The sequence below is a fragment of the Aptenodytes patagonicus genome, chromosome 3, assembly GCF_965638725.1.
Source record: "Aptenodytes patagonicus chromosome 3, bAptPat1.pri.cur, whole genome shotgun sequence".
Classification (NCBI taxonomy): domain Eukaryota; kingdom Metazoa; phylum Chordata; class Aves; order Sphenisciformes; family Spheniscidae; genus Aptenodytes; species Aptenodytes patagonicus.
Genome location: NC_134951.1, coordinates 84,253,180 through 84,276,041, shown reverse-complemented (window position 1 = coordinate 84,276,041; position 22,862 = coordinate 84,253,180). Strand labels below are relative to the sequence as shown.

Sequence of the window (22,862 nt, the reverse complement as noted above, 5' to 3'; positions counted from 1 at the left end):
GATCCCGAGCGGCTCCCGTCGCCCCCAAGATGGCGCCGCCCATCGCGCGGTCCCCCCGCCCTCCCCCGCGCCCGCCGCAGCGCGCCGGGCGGCCGAGCCGGGGCGGCGCGGGGCCATGGGCGCCGCGGGAGGCGGCGGCGGGCGTGAGGCCACCGCGACGGGGTAGGGCGGGCGAACGGGGCGCGGGGCGGCGCGGCGGAGCTCGCAGGACCATGGCGGCGGCAGCGGCGGCAGCAGCGGACCCCGGGCGGGCGCGGCGAGGGGCGCCCATGTACTCGGTAGGCGGCGGGGGGGGGGGACGGGGGCAATGGGGCGCGGTGCCGTGGGGGAAGGGGGCTGCCCGCCTCGGCCCCGCGCCGCGTCTGTGCCGTTCACTCTGAAGCGGAGTGACGGCGCTTGGCGCGACCCCTCTTCCCCCCAGTTTGGGGCCCGGGGGAAACGGGGGCCGCGCTCCGGAGGGAGGTTTCTGGAGCCTCTGCTGGGCGCGGGTGTGCCGCGCACAACTTCTGCGGCGGGGGCAGGCGGCGGCGGCATTGCGGCGGCAGGTCGTGGACAAGCGGGAGCCGGACGTTTCCCCTCCCAAGTTCACCTCCCCCAGCTGCTGCGGGCCCAAATCCGCTTCTCCTACCCGCCTGCTTCCCCAGTACCTGTCGTGTCAGTCGCGACAGCCAAAGCGCCTGATCCCAAGCGCCACTTCTCCCCTCAGACATGCTGTGAAACACCAGCCGGCTTGAGAAAGGTCGGGAGGGGCTCGGGCTCCTCTTTAGAGAGGTTTTGTTCAACAGCCCTGCAACCAGGCCTGGCGGAGAGGCTGGCTGGGGCGGCAGGCGTCCGAGCACGGGGCGCGTCGCAGGGCAGCCCCACGGCTGTCGTGTGGGACAGAAACCCACCAACGATGACAAATTCAGCGCTAGAAAATTGTTACAGGGATGGAGTGGCTGAAGTGGGTTTTCCCACGTTACCTGGTGGAAATGACATCATTGACCTTGTTTTTTCCCTGCAGCTCCTATGCCAGCCTCAGACACGGAGATTTGGGTGTGGGGTGCTAAACTCCCCTTTCTACTTGGGTTTAGAGGAGGGGGCTGGGGAAACAGTGCCTGGTTTCGGCAGAGATTCCCAAACTTCTGTGTCTCCTTGGCTGCGTGCTGGTATCCCAAGCACATCATGAGTGCTCCTGTTTTATTGCTTTCGGAGGTTACATGGAAGCAGAGGAGTTCCAGGCTCCTGCTGTTTTGCTTTTGTGCTTTACCAACGTCACAGTAACCGTGCACATAACTGAATTGGCTGATGTCAAAGTTTCCAACAGCGTATTTTCTAAATGCGTTCTCTACCAGTCGGCAGCTGAAGCTGGAACAACAGCTTGGCTGTAATGTGTAAAAGCAGCGTTTCTCCTCTTTAGTGGTTGGTGAAGTGTGTGTGTTTTGGCTCCCTCAGCGCTACTTCAAGACAGGGCGTGAAGATACCTATTGCCATGGAGAGAAATCAGTTGCACGTCAAATCTGGAAACGTGAAATGAGGACCAGTGGCAGAGGGGTGACTTCAATTGGCTGTGGCCTTTGCAAAACTCCGCTCACCAGAGCCGTGTTGGGGAACGGCTGTAGCAGCGCGGTGACTGCTGATGTGGCTGATGATACCCGAGCTGAGTGCTGGGTTTCTTTGTCTGGGTTTCGTGTAGTTGCACGTTGCAGGATTTAAACTTTGGTAATTGAAATAAAAGTTAGAGTTTCTGAGCGATGACTTGTCACGTACTGATCTAAGTAGGTGTATACTTAGAGCCAACTAATATTTTCTGATGCTACTCTGAGCTATCTTTTTTGCTGTTACAGGGGATAAGGTTGGGTTTTTTTCTGTTTTATTTTTAATCAAGGGGGTTGATATAAGGTGTCAATGGCAACAGATGGCTAACAAACTATTTCCAGTCGTCTTAATAGTTCTTAGCTTACTTGGCTCTTACAAAACACCAACTGGTTGAAAGCTGTGGAAGAAGACAGACTGAAAACTGTAATGCTAAACCATACAGGCGAAAAAACCCTGAAAGTTTTAAATTAATATGGGCCTGGGTTTAATACTCTGTATAGGATTGTTTTAAGAGTCCCTGGAGACTCAGTTCTGCAGTTACTGTGGGACAATTCTCTAAACTATGATAGTGGAGAGGCGTTACACGATCTACCAAATGCTACTGTAGTAGAAGGATGGTATCCAAATTTGACTATACTGTGTGGGGAAAAGAATGAGAAGGTCAAACATTATAGTAGGATTTGTGTTCTCTGATAAAATGAAATTGGATTTTGATACAGTTGAGGCTTTGAAGGATTTTTTTGTGGTTCTTCAGTGGAGCTATTCCTGATTTGGGATTTTTTGTTTTGTTTTGCCAAATGATCTTGTGTTGATGAATGGACAGGAACGAAATGTTTGCCCTCTATTTACTTTAAATGTCAGCTGTTTTTGATAGTGTTGCTGATGTGGCTGTGGTCAGCTGGCAGTGAAACCTGACTCCCTCTCCCAAGGTTGAAAAGCCAGCTGCCACTGCTGGGCATTTTGCTTATCTGTTCCTTGGTGTTCTCCCGGCTGTTTGCTGGCCAGGCTTTCCTCTGGACACTGGAAAAGGTCACTGTAAGAGCCCATGAAACAACATGTTTTATCCTTCATTGTCAGACTGGTTCTGCACAGGTTGTATATAGGGAGAGGAGGCAGAATGAATGAAAATGTGGCCTGTGCTACACTTCAAGTGGTGCTGTAAGGGAAGACATAAGCATTTTATTTTAGCATCTTCTAATAAATGTGCTTGATCATAACCAATACTTTTATATTTGTGTTTCACAGAGGCTTGCTCCAGTTGCCTTGCTTGTCTGGTGGCTAGTGCTGCTGTTTTGAAGTTTAGAGAAATACAATGTCGGTTTTGGAAAGATTGAGGGGTCACTCATACAGACTGTGGTTATTATATAGGAGATAATAGGAGACATCTCTCTCCAGCACAGAGGATGCCTACTGAATCAAGGGGAAGAGTTTTGTCACTGAGATTTCTTCAGCAGGACAGATCCACGATTAGTTCTTGATGTACTGTTTGTTTTCCTGCTTAGCAGTGGTGTTGGTTACTCAGAGGCTGTGCTCTCTTTTTACCTACATGCGCACCATATTGCGTTTTGATCTTCACGTGGCTGATAAGGTGTTTTTTTGGTTTGTTCCTGCCTGGCTGCGTTTTACGTACCCTGTGTCCAAGCTTGATAAAAGCCAGCGCAAACCACCAAGGTCCCAGATGCAACTTAAAGTAGCAGGGATTATTTTTGTGTGTTGATGACTGTGTTTTTATAATGTCATTCATGGCATTGTCTTCATGCAGCTGCAAGAGTTGGAATCAAAGGTGTTTTAGTTAATACCTATTAATCATGGAGAGGCTGGAGGCAAGGCACTTTAGCTTTCAAAGCCCAGGTGTTCTCTCAGCTTCTTCCTGTTGGGCAAAATTAAGTAATGTGGCATAGGGTGATTTAGGGATGTTTGCAGTTGGAAAGGGTTGAGGTTTTTTGTTGGTGTTTGGGTTTTTTTCTTTTCTTTTTTGTTTCTTTCTGTTTGCGGCATTGTTCCAAGCAGGTAACACTTGTTCATGCACTCAGAATGTAGAATGCAGACACTGTAGAAAGCTAAAAAACCCCCAAACATTGCAAAAGTGTTGCACGCTGTTATTTTGGTACTGTAGCCAAGCAGACCACTGAATGGCTCGAGACAGTGTCTCATTATTTGTATGTTCCCAGCAGAAAGAGCTCACGTCAAAGAAAAGAGATGAGTTTGAAGATATCTTGGAGGAAAGACGATTGTCCAGCGACTTGAGATACGCGATGAAATGTTATACTCCTGTGATCTACAAAGGACTTTCACCTTGCAAGCCAAACGCTATTAAAAGTGCTGTTCTCCAGTCAGAGCAAGTTCAATATGTTATCAAGCAGGTGAGGCTGGACACTGAGCTGTAAGACCAGGTAGACTGAACGCAGCCAAACTTTGTGTAGCAGCAGGGAAAAAAAGATTATTACTGACCTTGTCAAACACGATAGCTGTAGTCTGAAAGATGGTCCAAAAAATCAGTAACTTGAGAGCCATAGTCTTTTGGCAGGAAAAACAAATACTGATTTACCACAGAGTTGCCACTAAAGCTGTTAGATAGCTCGTTCATGAAATAGTGTTTTGATTTTGCACGTACGACACTTCACCCTCTAACTTATCCAATGTGCTTGACTTTTTTTTTTTCCCTCTCCTCCACTGTCCTCGCCACAGAGCAGCATTGTGAAAGACATAAGCACTCTCCTTTTTAGTAGACATTTTTGTACTTTGTGGATGTCTTGTAGGAATTTCATAGGCTAGTGATGTATTTATTAATCGGTCATAAATGCTACATTCCCTAAAATGAGAGTTACATTTCACAGAGAATTCTTTGACTTAGAAACACTGTCTAAGATGTAACCGTATTTTTGTTTTAACATGAAGGGCAGCTACCACTTTGTAATGAATGAAATATTTTGTATTCAAACTGGCTGATATTTTACATTGTGTTGAAATGGCTGAAATAAGAGTGTGTGTTAGTTAGCAGAGTAGCTATTTTCAGTGTTCAAGAAAAATAATTCCAGGCCAACAGAAGTATATAAGAAGTTTTCGTTAGTCCTGAGTGAGTGGCTATCATAATTTTTTTTTTTTTTTAAAATGGTCAATGTTACCTATATCAAAACTTGTTACGATGTGACAAACTAAACCATGTCCTACAAAGCAGTTCTGTTGCCATTGTGAATTGCAAAGTAGTATGAAATAAAAAAAAATTGAATCTTTCAACTTTAGAAACACTAAAACATTTACTGAAAGAAAATATTTTACAGAGGATTTGACAGAAAGACATTTGTGTGATGTTTTCTTCTGAAGTGCTGCTTTTTTGATGGAAATTGATTTTGATGGATGTTTTCTCGGCTAGTGTCAAGTGGTTGAAGGGGGTTAGTAGTCCTGCCATTGCAACCTAGTTATCAGCTTTGCGCTAGAGATTACTGAAAGTATCTGACTGGGACTATCTTGGGCAATATGCCCAACAGTCTGCGATTAGTGTGCCTGCTGTCTGGGCAGAGTTTACACGGGTGTACTAGAATTTGTTCTTGTGACAAATTGCTGAGGTTACTAACGTTCAGTATGTGAAATTAAGTGCATTTGTTTGTTTTAGCTTGCTATATGTGACTAGTCTGGTTTTTTGATTCCTGATTTTGGGGGAGTAAGTGCTTAGCTCTATAGTGGATGTGCACTTAATTCACACAGGATCAACTGTGTGGTAAGCCTTTTACCGGTGAATTAGAACAGTATCTCTTCCCCTAGTGAAGAATGAGAATAATTTTTTCGCTTCCTAAGAGAGATTGATTTTTCTCAAGCTCAAATGGAAGCAGTTTTTGGCTCCTTTAACTGGTTAAAATAATCAGTTATAGCTACATGTGGAAATACGCAGGATGAAGGATAATGCCTTTATTAAAACACAGTTGAACCAGTAGATATGATAGTAAGGTCACATATGGAGGTAGATTGGAGGAGATGGGTTTTCTCATATGTCACAAAATAGAAATAATAGGTATGCAGTGCTGGCCTCTAAACAGCCGTGCTTTTTTAGAGGCTTTTTCTTCTGCCATTCCTCCTCTTTCCTCCTCCGTGTTCAGTAAAAGGCATGTTCCTCATTCCATAACAGTAAAAGACTAACTTTTCAATGAAATATTTCTAGATTCAAAGTATTAGATAGGAGGGACGACCATTATTCAAGTCTGTTTTAAGAAACTTCAAAAGGGAATGTGCATAGCAACAGAAAAAAGATCATTGATATGCAGAGTTCGTAGAGACAGTGCTTTGTATGCATTTCAGCTAGCCATTGCCAAAGTAATACATTACAAAGAAATTCAAGCGTGATAGGGCTGAGGTTCTTCAGCCAAGTCTTAAAATCTAACCCAAATGCACTTCAAAGATTGATGTTGTGAATATCTCTGCAAACATAGGTTTCATTTTACTAGTGAAAGAAAATTGTGCACAGCCTTCTTCAGACCAATAATATAGGAACTGTTCTTCGAACTTAAATCTCCTCTGAAGATGCTACAGGTTAAAACATTCAGATGCTGCATTTGGGGGGGGGGAAATTGTTGCACACCCTCCCCCATGCCATTGACATCTAAGCTCATTCTTGATTTTGAACAGCTTTAACTTGGCTTTCTTTTGTTGGCTGACACTGAACAGGTTCTGTGTGATTAGATGCATGCCTATCACATAAAATAAAATCTTGCTGACTGTTGCAGTAGTTCTGCCATAATTGTTGTGGCACATAGAATGGTGCATGGGCAAGGAGAAGGGAACAACATCTGACCGCTATTTTGTTTGTTTTGTTTCTCTTTAGTTAGCAAAAGAGATGGGAGAATCACCTGATATTATTCAAGAAGAAGCCACGGAAATCCTGGATGAGATGGGCCACAGTATGCAATTAGGAGCTGTCAGATTTTTTGCCTTTACTCTGAGCAAAATATTTAAACGGCTTTTCCAGAGAGTTTGTGTGAATGAAGAAGGAATGCAGAGAGTAAGTACTGGTGTGTGGGGGGGGGGAAGTTACAGTGTTTTCATACAGGTCACTTGGACAAAGACTCTAATCTTTGCTCCAAGTGACAAATATGAAAAATACCCTTTGGAAAAAAAAGACTGCACTTGTGTTTATTACTGCATTTCTTAATAAGTGGGGGGGGAAAGACAGATGGTATGTAAGTATTTTAGAGGCAAACTGTCAGCAGGACTTTTTGCACATTTTCCAAATGCTTCCTATGGTAAGGAATACTTGCAGTCATGTGTCAGTGATTCTGTTAGATCAGCCACTGAGAGAGTTTTTCTATCTGATACTATCAATTTAATAATGCATTTAGCTGAATTGGGGGTGAAAACCTAATGTTATGTGGCTGAGTGGGTTGGCTGTTCTGCAAAACCTTCATACAGCTAAGAGTGGTGAAACATTGTGCACCTTCTGAGGCAGGAGATGCTTTAAGTTTGCCCCAGTTCCCTGGGGAGCTGTTGTCCCCCTGTTTCATTGCAGGATGCTGCTGTTCTGGAGGGTGCAGTGCATTCCCTGGAAGACAGCAATGTCAGCCCTTACAGCCCCTCTTGGGTTTCCCATCCCCATCAAAAGGGATTTGAATTAGACTATCACATAATGTGGTGGCCCTGGCTTTTGAGTCCTGTGATGCTTGTGAACCACAGGTTGCTAGCCTGGAAACTACTGCTCCAAATTTCCTATGGTTCCATGCTGAAAAAGGTATAGAGTATGTGGACAGAGAAACCACTGTCAAACAAATCGGCTTCTGTTTGCCTTAAGCCTTGTGAAGGTCTGTATTTGCAAATTTCAACAGTCAGTCTGTAAATATTGGAACAATATTGTTTATGCTGTTTTTTTTTTTTTTTTTAGTTGCAACACGCCATTCAGGAGCATCCAGTTGTACTGCTGCCCAGTCACCGAAGCTACGTAGACTTTTTGATGCTGTCTTATTTGCTATATACGTATGACTTGGCTTTGCCTGTCATTGCTGCAGGAATAGGCAAGTATGTTCTTTTAACAATGTTTTCAGGATTCAGAGAATCGGTAGCAAGGGGTCTTGTAGCTGCTACTATAAGTAGCTGTGTTTAACTTCTGTTCCAAATAGGTCTTGTTAAAACCTCCTTGGGTGAAATGCTTACAGCATCTGAAAGCTGCTCATTGGCGCTGAGTCCAATAAAAAGTGAATTTTTTCATAGCAAGTTTGCCCAGAAGTACCCCATCTGTAGACCCAAGGCTGGGGCAAAGATGGGTGTTGTGAAGAAGACTTCTATATTGCTTTTTTTTTGCCTGGGAACAGGTGAAAACTTGCCAAAGAGCTACTGTGTATGCAGAACCTTTTGTGACACTTTATACAGTTTTAAGTGCAGTCATAGTAGCCAGATACGAAGTGCCAGCCACCTCGTGCTTGTTGCTGATGCAACTGGTTCCCTTGAGGCATTGGCAGAACTCCGTTATGTGAAGTGCTGAGAGCAGAGCTGGCTGGGAAACGAAATTTCACATCAGAAGTCACGATTTTGGACATAATTCTAAAGCAGATGAAGCCAGTATATTTGCAGGAAACAATTCTTGAAGACTTTAACGGTAAATATTTTCTGAGTTAATGTGCTTTTTGAAAATCCGGACTCTGGCAGCACTTACCTGAGAAACCTGATCTTGGAAGTCTTGGGTATCAACCAGGTCTTCTAAGCAGGCAGACGACAACCACAGGTCTGGTGCAGTGCTGTAATGTGCACAGGCAAGCTAGCAAAGGTCTGGGAACCTACTCTACTGTAGTCTTACTTTTCCAATCAAGAGGTTAGGAAGACCAGTAGAAAATCAGCAGAAGCTGGGAGAATGTGCTTGCTAGGGAAGACGAAATTCTGCTGGTCTTCGAGTTAGTGGAATCTTGCCTCTGGGTGATGCAGGCTAGATTCTGGTGAATTCAGAAGTTGATGTCTCGTAGCTGCCTTGATCAAGGTGTTGCAGCTGCTTACCTGTCGCGTATTGTTCAGAATCTGCTCACATGCTGTCATAGGTATCGGTGTAATCCTTTGCTGACTTTTGGATTAGACCCTCTTTGAGTTTTGGGCCTCAAAACTGTATCTTAAGATACTATTAGTTTAGCTTAGAGGGATTTGTTTAGTGATTAATTTTTTTTAAAGTGTTTTGGAGTCAAAGTTCTTCAGCTTGATTATACTGCTGCATGTGTGTATTATTTTAAACTCCTCTGGAGAAAACACAGTTCTCTATGGTTGTAGTTGTATTTACTGCATATTGTGTTAGATGTTCACAAGATGGGGTTTACAAACTCACGCTCAAAGTGGTAGTTGTGCTGAGTGGAGGGACACTGTCCTGATATAGGTGGCAAGTGCCTCTGCTTTGTTAGTTACTGCTTGGCTTCAAGTAGCATACAGATAGATCTGTATGTAGGGGATTAGCTAAGGGAAGGTAAACAGTTGCCAGCAACGCCAGAGTACATGCTCACAGAGAACATTAGCGGGAATTTGGCTGGTGCTGGGATCGTGTTTCTGTCTCAGGTCTTGGGAGCAAGTCAGATTAGAGGCACAGAGCTGGTGAGGTGGCGTGGGCTTGAGGTACGTGAAAAGTTTCAGTCCCAGTTTGTGGGGTGGCAGTGTGTGGTGGGGAGACGCGTTGGGCATGCAGCCAGCATCCTGGTTGGGGGGTTGAGTATGCGGCAGGAGGGTGGAAGTAAGGGAGGGGATAGCGTCTGTGTTGTGGTGAGAGAGGGAGGGGAGTAGGAGAGTAAAGGAAAAAGATGGACCTCTGCACATGGGAAGCTCTGACAGCTGCTATTGCTGCCCAGAGTCCTGTAGCCAATTTCTTTTTACCTATTTTTTCTTAGAGAGAGGTATCTATCTATCTCACATACATGCGTATGTGTGACATATTATATGACATCTCCAAGGCAGTCATTGTCAGCGTTGCAGCTGGAAATGTGAGTTTACTGGGTGAATATCTGTTCTCGAGTGTTTCATGGATTGAGGTGGCAAGGAGGTTGAAGCGGCACATGGCCAGTTGCTGTGTGGACTTGTTTTAAATGCTTCCCTAAGAAATTTGTTAACATTAAGTGTTTCCTGGTTTTGACAAGTTAAGTGTGGACCGTCATTGCTTAAAACTAGAAAACTATAAAAAATTTTAGCTGGTTTGGTGTACCCCTCCCAAAGGAATGAGTCAGGATCATAAATGGTATAATATAGTGTAATTAGTCAGTTAATCTCTAGTGTCTTCTAGGATACATTCAGTGGTGACTGATCTTTCTGAAGATGAGTGAGACAGTGTACTTCAAAAACTTAGTCTTTATTATGGTTGAAATCTGGCCATCTGAATTATGAAAATAAATTGCTCTGAGTGAATGCTGCTTACAAAAAAAAATTGAAAGCGTATTATAATATGCCATTCATGCCTACATAAGTCTTGCTAGACAATCTGAAAGCAAATAAAGGTATTTGCAACAACAGAATCCTTGAGAGAGATCATCTTTATTCTGGTAATTGAATCAGTGTATTAGAGAAAGTGTTTGATTCTGCTGGCTGATACTAATCAATAAGTTTTGTGTGTGTGGTTTTGTTTTTTGTTTGATTGTTTTTCAGATTTCCTAGGAATGAAAATAGTTGGTGAGCTGCTACGAAGGGCAGGTGCCTTTTTTATGCGACGTTCTTTCGGTGGGAACAGACTCTACTGGGCAGTGTTTGCTGAATATGTAAAAACGATGTTACGGGTAAATAAATTACTGAACTCTCAATATGTATGCTTAAGAAATACTCTGTTGGAACGATTCGTGTGAAATATGCATGATGTTATAGCTACGTGATTGAAAGTCTTCACCGTGATCTGATTAAATGCGTTTTACCTCAGAATTGCTGTAGGTGAAGAGCATGCACGCACTCTGTTATTACAGTTCAGCAGTAGGTGGTAAATAAAATGCTGCTCATCAGTTGCTTTGGATCATGTGCCCGTATCTCATGACTGACACAATATTTTTGTTAATTTAACTATATGGTGTGGCAAATACAATTGATGAATATAGGCTTAGAGATGACTGAAGTTCGACACGCATGGCTTCCATTAAAAAAAAATTACTTACATTTTAAATACTTAAAACTATTTGTGGGCAGTAAAGAAGAAATGTTTTTATTTTTCTGACCAGCTTTTTTTTTTGTTTTGCTTTTGAAGAGTGGCTATGCCCCAATTGAATTTTTTCTCGAAGGGACTAGAAGCCGCACCGCCAAGACTCTGACTCCAAAGTTTGGTAGGTTTGTTGAAAACTTGGAACTTTTTACGATTATTAGTGTTTTCATTAGTGCCTATGTGCTTCGTTAAGTTCTTCAGGCAGCAAGGGATGTTAAAGTGGTGGGAAATTGGTGAGGTCTGTCAGAGTAGTGGAAAACACTATGGTTAGAGTTCCAAGGCCATACAAAGAACAGCAATACACGTCTCTTGCACACTGCTGCTTTCTCTCCCTTTGCCCCATTGTGTAATTAATTGCATAACTCTTCCCCATTTTCTTTCTAGAAAATAGGCGTGCCCTTACCAGCAGAGAAATATTGTAAGCTAACTGTAAAAGCAATGGGGAATCTTTAGAAGGAAGATGCTGTGCGAGCGCAGATCAGTGCTGCTGAAAAGAGTACAAATAGTTGTCCAAACGCATTGCTTACGTTTACCTTCTGTTTTAAAGCTTGGGCGATGTCTTGTTCTCTCTTCAAGCAAGCAGAAGCATAAGCACAGTGCGCACGTATTAGCAGTTTCTAAAATTCGAAGACACCTTTTTCAAAGTTAAATGGCAGTTGCTTGTCCCTCCTTGAAAAAGACAGGTGATTCACTTTTTTCTTTTTTTTTCAATTTGCAGGTCTTCTCAGCATTGTGATGGAACCATTTTTTAAATGTGAAGTCTTTGACACGTACCTTGTTCCCATTAGCATCAGCTATGAGAGGATATTGGAAGAATCTCTCTATGCTTATGAACTCCTAGGAGTCCCAAAGCCCAAAGAATCTACATCTGTATGTAAATTCCTTAAGAACAGAACATAGGTGGGTGTCTACACACCCTGTAGCACCAAAATGTGAGTTTTGCTCTTCCTATTTTCTTAGGGGTTGTTAAAAGCCAGAAGAATCCTCAGTGACAATTTTGGTACCATACACATCTACGTTGGCCAGCCGGTATCACTTAGAACCTTGGCATCTGGGAGAATCAATCGGTGCCCATACAATTTGGTTCCCAGGTACCACATCTTTCCATGGTGTATGCACAGGAAAAGCATTTGTTTAGTTCTCACCTATGAAAAATAATTAAGATGTTCTCTTGTACTTTGTTTTCAACTTCTCTCATCTCCCCTCCACCTGACTATTTAGACCGCTGAACCTGTTTTGTCTGAGCAGAGGCTTATCATGCTTGTGATTGGGTGTTTCTGAAACAGGTTGTTACTTGCATAGCTTTGTACTGTGTCGGGAAGATGCCATTTTAAAAATTAATGATGATGCACGAGCCAAGCAAAGCTCTGTTTTCTGAAAATTCAGTGGTTTTGCCACTTAAAAATGCCGCCTTTCTATCCCTTCTTGCTTTATTACTGCAAACTGTTATGTGATCATGTGCCAGGGAGCTGTAGCTATGACTGGATTGGGTGGCTTTTGCAATTTGTTATATAAAACGTAATGCTTTTGAATTTTTTTTTAAGATAGCAAGTGTACAGCATCAATAGAGAGATCTGTGTTTCAAATACTGTCGTGAAGCTACTGATGTTTTGCTCTGTACTTCTGTGCTACATAGCACATACTGTCGTGAAGCTACTGATGTTTTGCTCTGTACTTCTGTGCTACATAGCACATAGATAGAATGTTAGGTGCAGATGTTAGGTGCTATAAAGTAGTTACGGATCTGGGAGCAACACAGAAGAAAAAGGAAGGGTGTGATATATATTCCAGTTTTTGGAGCTCTTTACCTTGAACTGCATTGTTCTTTTCAGGCATCTTCCCCAAAAGCCATCTGAGGATATCCAAGAATTTGTCAGTGACGTAGCTTATAAAATGGAGCTCCTGCAAATAGAAAACATGGTTTTGAGCCCATGGGTGCTAGCTGCTGCTGTCCTGCTCCAGAATTTGCCAGCCATGGATTTTGAACTTCTAATAGAAAAGACCCTGTGGCTTAAAGGCTTAACACAGACTTGTGGAGGATTCATTGAATGGCCTGGTATGCAGAGAAAGTGTTACTTCTATTCCTTTTGTTGCTTATGAAGGATAAATGATATTTCTCTGGAAGCAGTGTATGGTGACAACTTTACAGAATGTTTTCCTCAGAGTTGTAAATGGATTTTAGGATATGCTAAAAATGATGGTAAAACTTGATAGGTTTTGACTTAGCCTGTAGAAGATAATACTTTGAAAAACAGTTAGGTGGAAGCAGAACAGATCTTTTACTGTTATATCCTGAAGTGTGGAATGAGGGGGAAATTATGAGGTACTTGTATTAAAGTACTGAGATTTGCCTAGTGTCTGTCTTTCTGAACCTTATGTAAGTCACAGGCAATTACCTGATCTGCAGCAGTTAACTTGGTGTAATGCTATGTTTATTGCTTGATATGGACTATAGTATAAGTTGTTACTGTGGCAAAGAACCAGCGGAAACAAACGGGTGAGAGAAAATAAAAATTGTAAGTTATCTATTTATTTCTAAATTTCACTTTACCCCCAGGAACAGTGATGACTTTTGGGGAGAAGGCTTCTTTGGTGGTTTTATTTATATATTTCTACACACACACTCTTTTTTATATATATAATGTATATATTGGCTGCTGAAAGGTTGATTCTCCTTCCAAACTTTCTGAACAGTTGTTTTAAACTTCTCTCTGTGAGCCAAGGTGACACAGGTAATTAATTTTAGAGCCTCAGGACATAAGTGGTAAAGCTAGCAAAGAAAAATAATGTGTAATGCAAGTACATTCACCTTTTCACTGTAGGTAGGCTTGAATCATGGATCTTTGCTTTTGTAGTCACGTGTATAATCAAGGATCCCTCTCAGTACTGCATTAAAGAAATAGGAGCAGGCTACAGTTATAACAGAACTCCGTCATTTCTGGAAGAAAACCACTTCTCCTTTCAGGGATCTGCACTGCAGTGAATGCAGACAAGGTCTGCTCCTGCCAGACTGGTAAAAGGAAGAATTTCATGGCAGTATTTAAACATCATTTAGAATCGTACTGCACAGTAAACTGAAAAACATACCACATTTGGGTTTGCTTATTTATTTTGTTTATTTTCTTAGCAACAATGAATAAGCTTTTGCTTTAGTAGAGTTGTGATGTAGTCAGAGAATAGCAAAATAGGCATGGTAATGAAATAGAGGAATGACAACAGCTGAGCAGGTTTTGTTGGAGTGTGCTGGCCCTGCTCCAGGCATCAGTTGCGTAGAAACAGGGTTTGTTGTTTTGTTTTGGATTGTCAGTAATTTGAAAGAATAAATATATTTTAAAGGCTAATTTGGTGATGTCACCAAGTCAGCAACTACATGTACCCTGTCCATTCTTCTGTCTCCAAACAGCTAGTTGTTTCTGCCTTTGTCATGCTGTTTGGTTGTTACAGGCACAATATTTGCTTGGCCGTTAGAAATTTTATATTAAAAACAGGAACTGCAAAATGACTTGCTCAGGCTTCTGCTTCTTATTGCATTGAGAAACTTGGGAGCTTTAGCAAACTGGAACAAAGAAGGCTGAAGGAGCAAATAAGAGGCAAGGAGATTCCACGTGAAATCTAAGTTAAGGGGAAAGAATATGATTTTTTTTTTTCTGTCAGAGGCTATATTGATTTGATATGCTTGTGGTGCTGTGAACATGTAAAGTGTATTTTAGTGTTCAGTAAGAAGTGTTTATTGCTTCTTTCCTTGCTTGCCAGAGAGTTCACATTTGATGGCAGGGAATGTTTTGGTAGTGTTTAAAGTGTAGGTATTCTAAAAAAGTGAGTGTATTTTCAAGACTTGATGCTGCTCTTTATCTGAATAAAGTTTGCGGTGTGTCACACTGACAGAAAAGCTTGATCAAAGCCCACAGGTTTGTGAAATTCATGCCTGCCTTTGAAGAACTTTGTTGTTTAAAAAAACCCCCAAAACCACATGCTTCCTTGCTTTAGGCATTTTAAAAGGGTTGTCTTACAAAACAAGAAGAGATTTGGCTTTAAGTATAGTCTGGTTTCTCTTTGAGCAGGTATATTATGTAATGATACTTACATTAGGATTTCCTTAAACTTAATTTGGGATGAGGCTTTCCTTGTATATGAGAGTTGAGGAAAAACATTATAAAGACTTGTGCATCTGATTCAAAACTCGTAGTGTCAGAAATGCCTAAGCAAAAGTATGGTCTGCGTTTCCTTACTGATGAATGTAACCGTCAGAGAGATCTATCCTCTTTTATTTGGGGGCTCAGAATGCTTGTTCCAGAGACAAAGGAAGTATTTGTCATTGTTAGGAAGTGGAAGAATTTAAAGTACTTTAATTACAGAAATGTATGAACTTTGTTCTCTCCATCTCATACTATGCCTAGGCTGCCAGTTCCTGGTATGGATTATTTTAGAACATCTCTCTAACTGAATGTTTGGTGTAATAATTGGTCTTCAGTGATAGAAATTAAATACTGGTGCATTTTAGGCTCTTTCAGTAGAGTTATGTTCCCTTTTGCTTCTTCCTGAGTGTTGCGTTTTCCTGCTAGATAACCTGTGTGCCAAAAAAGCAGTCGTGTCTGGCCTCACCCTGCATTCCAACATTGCTCGCCTGGTTGATGGCCATGTGGTCCTAAATGACAAAGGAGTGGAAGATGGAGCCGTAGGGGAAATCGTCTTTAAGCGCGCTCTGGCCGTCCTCATGTGTGCCACCTACAGAAACCAGCTGCTGAACGTGTTTGTGCGTCCATCTCTGGTGGCAGTTGCCTTGCAGATGACACGCAGCTTCAGAAAAGGTGCGTTTGGGTAGCTCTGAGGGCCCGCTGGCTTTGCTCCTTGTGCTGTCAGCTGTGAGAGGAGCACAAGGTTCCTGCGACTGCTAGTGGGAGCTCTCCGAGATCGTTATACCCTGGATAAGGTCCTATGGCATAAGGTGGACATGTTGGGAGGGGATGGAGGTATTTTGCTTGCCTTTTTTGTTTGTTTACCTTTTGATACTTTTGAAAGCAGGTATATTCTGCTGAGAGGGCAGGGTTAAGATGAGCTGAGCCCAGTTCCTAAGTGTCTTATTTTGTTGGTGTTCAGCAGGCCGGCTTTTTAGGTTACAAATTACACACAGCTCACACTTGCATACAGTGCAGCCAGTTCTCAGTCTTTCTTCTCTTCCCACTACTGTTTCCGAAGTATTTCAGTGCTTTCCAGTACTTGGCTCTTAAAGAAACTGTTCAGAATACAGACCTCAGTTTTGTGCAGCATCTGATTATGTGCTATTTAATGCACGTTCTGAGAAGCTACAACCCCCCTCCTCTTTCCTTTTGGTAGCAATTGAATCAAGTGCTTTGAGTACTTGCTGTTCTGTTGTGGTGGTTTCAGCTGTATATGTATGTATGCTTTTAATGTCAAGTCCAAATTTTTTTTTGAAGTAGGTACTCTCTCTAAAATAAGGAGTAAATGGCTTTTCACTTGCATGTTTTAAATTATGTTTTTAAACAACAGTACTTTACAATATTTTTTTTCAGAGGAAGTCTATAGCTGCTTCAGCTTCTTGAGAGATGTTTTTTCTGATGAGTTCATCTTCTTTCCTGGCATTTCATTGAAGGTAAAAACATCCTTTATACAAAAGTACTGATAGTCAGTGTCGTGGTTTAACCTCAGTTGGCAACTGAGCACCACACAGCCGCTCGCTCACTCCCCTCCCCCCTGCTGGGATGGGGAAGAGAATTAGAAGAGTAAAAGTGAGAAAACTCGTGCATTGAGATAAAAACAGTTTAATAATTGAAATAGAATAAAGTCATAATAATAAGAATAAGAATATACAAAGCAAGTGATGCACAACGTAATTGCTCACCATGCGCCGACCGATGCCCAGCCAGTCCCTGAGCAGCGGCCCCCTGGCCAGCTTTCCCTCAGTTTATATACTGAGCATGATGTCACATGGTATGGAATGTCCCTGTGGCCAGTTTGGGTCAGCTGTCCTGGCTGTGCCTCCTCCCAGCTCCTTGTGCACCTCCAGCCTTCTCCGTTGGTAGAGCATGGGAAGCTGAAAAGTCCTTGACTAGTGTAAGCACTACTTAGCAACAACTAAACCATCGGTATGTTATCAACATTGTTCTCATCCTAAATCCAAAACACAGCACTGTACCAGCTACTAGGAAGGAAATTAACTCTCTCCCAGCCAAAACCAGGACAGTCAGTAACGCAGCCAACTAAAATAGCATCTGATTTCAGGGCTCTGCCAAACAAGTGCTTTGTGATAAACACCTACAGTGACAGCAACTTGATCTGTAAGTGGGAGGGGGAACTTAAAAGGGGGTCATTTGGTTAGTTCCAAAACATTGTCTGAATCCACAAGGTTGCATATGCAATCTTCACCCCTCCACCCCCCCCAGTAAAAAACTTAAAGTCCTGAAATTGCCCAATTCTGAACTATTAAAATGAACTGTAGCAGAAGTTTGGCTTTTTTGCATAAAGCTACCAGTCTTCCAGCACGGATATAAAAATATATGTAAAGTAGTCTTTTAAATGACGTGTAAATACTGTCCTCTTGCTCTGCAGTTATGAAAGAGACCTTAGGCTGTGAAGAAAAAAGTGTTAAGTAGATTTAATTGAATTCTGTCACAGAGTGGGTATGTTCTGTCAGCGCAGAAACAAAATGGGAATTCTCACTGAGGGTACGCCAGGATAATTTTTCCTAAAAGCTCTTGCAGACTGTGTAGCAGAGGGGCACTGCTGCTCTTTCAGAAAGTTAAACTATAGGTATTATACCAATTAATGATCAACCATTGTATGCCCTTGTTATCTTTGACAAATAGAGTATGCAATTCTAAATTTAAGTACCTATTGTCCTCTGGTTGATTATACTCCTTCTAGTGCAGCTGTGATCCGTTGTTTTGTGTAGCTCCATGTGTGTGGTCTGTGATGGCAGGGCTACCAGCAGACTGTGCCAACACCCAGTGCCTCATCTGTTAAAGCACACCTCTGTACCCACCTCTCCTTGACTGCACAGCATGGCGGTATCTACTCTGTAGTGTTTATACAGTGGCTAATGTTCCTCTTATACCTTGAACTCTGAAGGTTTCGATGTTCCTCTGCATTAGTAAACTTTTTTTTTTAATATTTTGATGGTTCATGGTGGAGCCCTTTCAGCTTTTTATTACTGGCATTTATCTCGTGTAGATTCAGATAGCACCTCGCGAGCACTATGAGGGAAGTGCTTGTAGTAAAGCCTGATTTAAAGTTCTGCAGCCAATTTCTGTTTCCCCTCATTTCACCCCCGGCCCTGCACAACCATTACTCAGACAAAGCCAGTATTGTTCCTGCATACTGCCTTATTACAGGGCTCAGTATGTCTGCCTGCTCCCCTAACACAGCTGGGCACAGGCAAGCTGTGAAAACTGCGGGCAGCACTTTGCTCGCTGCAGGACTTGCTGTGTCGGTTTGTACACATCCTGCTGGGTCGGAGCTGGCTCTAGTCCAGCCAGCTTGAAATGCAGGTGAGCAGAAGTTTATCGGTAAAAAAACTGGTTCAACATCATACCCAATATAAATGGGTAAGTCCACGTGTAGTTTTTATTTGGATTTAAAACTGATTAAATGTGATTTTTATCAGTGCTAAGGCCAAATACCTGATGGTGATATTTGTGATCTTTCCTGCGTAGAGAAGTATCATTTTTGTAAGAATATTCAAGACTTGCGACTATATTAAAATCTCATAGATTTTTATATAGAAGAGAATTGGGCTTTTTTTTAAAGGCTGATTGGCACTGTTATGTTATGTTTCCATCGTTAGCAATTGTTGCCTCTTCCAGCTTTTTTTAAGTACCAAAACCAAGCAGGGAACAGTAAGGCAACTGACTTTACTGGAGTCAAATGAAAGAGTTGCTATAATGTTAAGGGATCTCTTAGCAACCCACCCCTCTAGTCGTCCATGTGTCTGTGTCCCATCCCCTCGTGTTCTCTGTCTGTGTGTCCTGTATCCCCTCCCCCTTATGCCGATATTGGCAGTAAAATGGTTTTGTCATTGACATTTCCATAATTTGTAACTTTTGGCCATTGTGTTGCCTCTTTTGTAGAGGGCAGGTCAGTGAACTATGTTATCATTTATCGCAAACAGTGGACATGAGATAAAGGCAAACCCTGACTTTAAAAACAAATAAATTAAAAAAAAACAAACCCACCCACAGGGAAAAAACCCTAAACCAGACAACCTGAACCCTATTCTGACAAAATCTTGAGGGAGCTCAGTCTGGTTGTTACAATAGCAGCCACAGCCACTTTCTTTGCTCCTAGGCCTGTTGTGCATCGAGACACTGCTGTGTTTAAGAACATATTCCCACTGCCTTTTTATAAGGGTATTTCTGGTATATAGGAAAATTTTGGTTCGAGTCTCTTGAGAACTGAGTTCAGAAATGGAAGTGGTTGTCCTGTTGCGTGGTTTTTGTTGTTGATTTTGTGGGGAAAGGTATCTGCGCTTACTGTAGATGTTAAAATTTCAGTTACGCTTCTCTCTCCCAGGATTTTGAGGAAGGATGTTTTCTACTCACAAAATGTGATGCCATTCAAACAAGTCAACAGGAAATCTACCCTACTGACAAAGGAAGTGTTATAGTATCTTTCTTGTCAGCCATGTTCAGACCTTTTGTGGAAGGTTATCAGGTATGTTGTTCTTCAGAAAATTATCTTTTTTTCTCCTGTGCTTTGTAGGGAAACTAGGAGAGCTGTGATACTTCTGCATTATAAATAGTGACTGTTTTCATGGCTGGGAAGTGCAAGAGTTGAGAAATAACAGTAATAAATATCTTAAACACCACCCTCTCCCCAGCGTCCTGATTTCAGCTTTTGGCTCAGACTTTTCCAATTGACTAAAGCACTAACTACCTTGTAATGTGACGGCCTGTTGTAGGTTTATAAGCTTCACAGGGAGTGTGCTGGTACCAGGTTCATTGCTCTTTCTTACAAGGAGCTCTTGCTTAATTCATTTTACGTGGGTTGTTCTGCCAGGTGCAGAAATGAGTATGCATCTCATATCTGATAGCTTTTTTGGGAGTCATTAACTGCATCCATATCTCTTTAAATTCTTTTGGTTTTCCAAGGTTCTAATAAGACTAAACACTTACATTCCTGTAACAAGCAATGTATACAAAAACAGGAGGCTAAAATCTCAGGTATGTCAGCATAAGATTGGTGGGGCTGTAGACGTTTGAACCTAGTGGAATCTGTTAATGATCTGGTCTATGACTTGGGCTGAACTGTACTGATTTGCCCAGTTTTTCCCATCTGTAAAACAGGTATCGCTTTAAAAAAATTATACTGTTTTTGATTGTGAGAACAGGACTGTTAAATTAATGTCTAAGGTAACTATTATAGTAATACTGAATCTTATTTTAATATTAGGATTCTCACGCCTGTTAAACAGTGATAAAAACTTCAGATGCTCTATGTAACGATATCTTTTGAGTTCCTCTCCTGCGCTTTTCAAAGTGTAACAGTATTACTTATGAGGACACATCTGTTTATAATCCATAACAATCAAAAGGAAAGAAGCGCTAATTTTTTTTTTAAATGTTAGTTAATTTTCAGATACCTCTTAAAGGAAACAAAAGAAGCCTTTACCGAGAAGCAGTTTGTACCTGGAGTCCGCAACTTTGTTTTTCAACTTCTTGAGAAGGGTGTGTACAGCCGTTATGCAATACGATTTTACAAGTGTAGCCTGTTAATGGACAGTGATAAAACTTTTAATTGTGTTTCTGCTTTCTCTGTAGGGAGTACACAGTGTTATGAAGCGCTGTCTTCTGACATGCAGAAAAATGCCTTAGCAGCTCTTGTGCAACTAGGTGCAGTGAAGAAGAAGAAAATGTAAGTAACATCGGCTTTTTGGTGTATAGAAGTCAGCGTGTGGTCTTACTGGCAATTCCTAATGACTGAGCTATTAGTATTAAGCAGAACAGCAGAACCCCAACTGCCTGAGCACCAGTCAACTGAAGGTTGATTGGATTTACCTGAGTCATGGTGAAGACCCAGGTAGTTCCTTTCTGCACACGTTGTAGAAGCAGAATGGCACCCCCCCATAGTGAAAACACTCCTGTGGGACTCAGCAACAAAATTCATTAGCTCGCTAGTAGGCTGCTTCTGACACCCTTTACCTTTTGGTTTTCAAAGTTTCTCCCAAGGCTTTGATAAGCGAAGAGAACAGTCCTGCTTATTTTTAATAGAAGAGTTACTCTATGTGTTCCAGTAAGCCTCATCAGGCAATGTAAGCAATAATCAGGAATACTACTAATTTGGGGGGGGGGTTCAGCACTAACATCTCAAAGCGATGTAACTGAAAGCTCAGTCATTAAAGTCTTTTAACACGGTTCATGGTTTATAAGCCTAAGATTAAAAACCAGCTATTGTTATACAAAAATACAGTGACATGCATTTCCTGTCATCAGATTAATTTGTGTGTGGTGCTTCTTACTGTATTTAAAAGTATAAACATGGAAGTCCCTGATACAAGTCCCCACATTGTCTTGAGTGTTTCACGGAACGTAGTTGGCAGCTGATGACCCTGAGCTATTTTCTTATGCCTCTGTTTAGGAAACGAATTGGTTAAGGTTTGTAGTGCTCTTGGAAAGTGCACAAAGTACTGTTTTGTTACGTCCCCTGCCATGTCACTGTGCTAAATAGATTATAGCTAAATTCCCCTTTCAAGTAAAAGGAGTAAATCAATTGAGTGCAACAGAATTTGACATCAGCTGAAGATGTAGTTCAGTTTCAGAGAGATAGTCTTGAAAATTATCTGATTGAAAACAAACAAACGTTCTCTTCCTGCAGTTGGCCCTAATAAAAATCAAGGAAAGAGAGAGACATGGGGACTGTGAACAAGAGGAAGGATAAAGAAACCGTAGCTGTCCTTGAGTACAATCTGCTTAGAAGTCTGCCATGTCCTTAAAATTAATATGTATGCTGGTAGGATGAAAAATATGATGTAATTATGAAAATGTTTCATAATTCAGATTATTTGTATAGAAATGACTGGAATAAGAAATATTCACTGAAGAAACAGGGTTTTTTTTTCTTTTAACTGTAGGTCCAATGGATTCACTTACAGTGTAAATCAAGAGGCTGTTAATAAAATCCTGGACATGTTTGGTAAGTGTTCTTTAATTAATTTGAAGAGAGCTTCTCAAGTTAAAAATTACTTTGGACAATGCACATGTTAGATGTAGTGTTTTTTCCCTAGTAGTTCCTTAGATTCATCTGTATGAAAATCCTAATGATATTTTTTTTTTTTACAATACTTTTTCTGGTGTTGACTGCAGCTTTGAATCTCCCTTCTTTATTTGAAATACTGTGCTGCAACCCAGTGACCAAGGAAAATAAAGCAAAAAGTAGTTTAATGGAGTGGTATTTACAGCATTTTGATGATGTGTTTACTTTTTCCCCCCCGTTAGACGCTAGGATATCTGTACAGAAACCTGTGGCTGCACGACTGTAAGTGGTTCCTGATGCTGTGACTGGATGTAAGCGCCTGCTGAGAACACCGACCACCACCCAGCCGGAGCAGGGATGGGAGCGGGCCAGGTTCCCCTCTTGCCCAGCCAGCCTGCGCGCGGGGGAGGCGGAGAGGTGTTCTTCAGCGGGGCAGCTCTCCGTTACCACTTAGGAACCGTTGCCGCCGAGGGTTGGAGTTGTATTTGTATCCTCACTGTGTTTTGTTTTTTAAAACAGATTAAACATTGTCTTTTTTTTTTTTTTCTTTTTGGAAAAATATTTAAAGAGATGTGCACAGTAATGGCTACTTAAATACATTTTTCTAGACTTGTAACAAGGAATGTGATTGGTTTCAAATATTTCATGGATGTGAAAATGTAACCGGGAATTAAAATACTCGCTGTTAAAATTAATATTTAGAAAAATACGTTGCTGGCTGACTAAATGTAAGATAAAGCCCTTATGAACAAAGAGCACAAATCAAATCTTGGGCAATAACCAGAAATGCTAATTGTGTCGGGTTTTGTTTTGGGGGTTTATTTTGTTTTGGTTTTTAGGCAACTTGGCATTATTTTAATTACTTCAAGAACGTTATATTTAAAAATTGAATTAAAGGAGCGTCCTTACCGCGTCTGTTCTCTCCTCCCCCCCGCCCCCTCCCCTCCCCGATGCC

At 41.8% G+C, this 22,862-nt stretch overlaps 1 protein-coding gene across 2 annotated transcripts; it reads left to right on the top strand.

Moving 5' to 3' along the window:
• The first annotated feature begins 29 nt into the window (after positions 1-29).
• GNPAT (glyceronephosphate O-acyltransferase) lies at positions 30-22,819 on the top strand. Of its 2 annotated transcripts, none has more exons than XM_076334053.1 (16): positions 30-278; positions 3,750-3,941; positions 6,395-6,571; positions 7,445-7,574; positions 10,165-10,292; positions 10,748-10,823; positions 11,421-11,572; positions 11,663-11,793; positions 12,535-12,758; positions 15,265-15,510; positions 16,234-16,313; positions 19,229-19,369; positions 20,283-20,382; positions 20,476-20,569; positions 21,786-21,847; positions 22,150-22,819. In XM_076334053.1, exons 1-16 carry the CDS (start codon positions 30-32, stop codon positions 22,191-22,193), a joined length of 2,226 nt encoding a protein of 741 aa, XP_076190168.1. In that variant the 3' UTR covers positions 22,194-22,819. The 2 variants fall into 2 exon arrangements, with proteins under 2 accessions (XP_076190168.1, XP_076190169.1); XM_076334054.1 differs by having other exon boundaries at positions 193-278; positions 3,753-3,941.
• The last annotated feature ends 43 nt before the right edge of the window (positions 22,820-22,862 follow it).

Bases quoted from the DNA above. Each gene is read 5' to 3' on its own strand.
- GNPAT (XM_076334053.1), top strand. From the start codon at position 30: ATGGCGCCGCCCATCGCGCGGTCCCCCCGCCCTCCCCCGCGCCCGCCG. The intron at 3,942-6,394 runs GTGAGGCTGGAC...GTTTCTCTTTAG, and splicing joins TTCAATATGTTATCAAGCAG to TTAGCAAAAGAGATGGGAGA. The intron at 19,370-20,282 runs GTATGTTGTTCT...TTTAAATGTTAG, and splicing joins CTTTTGTGGAAGGTTATCAG to TTAATTTTCAGATACCTCTT.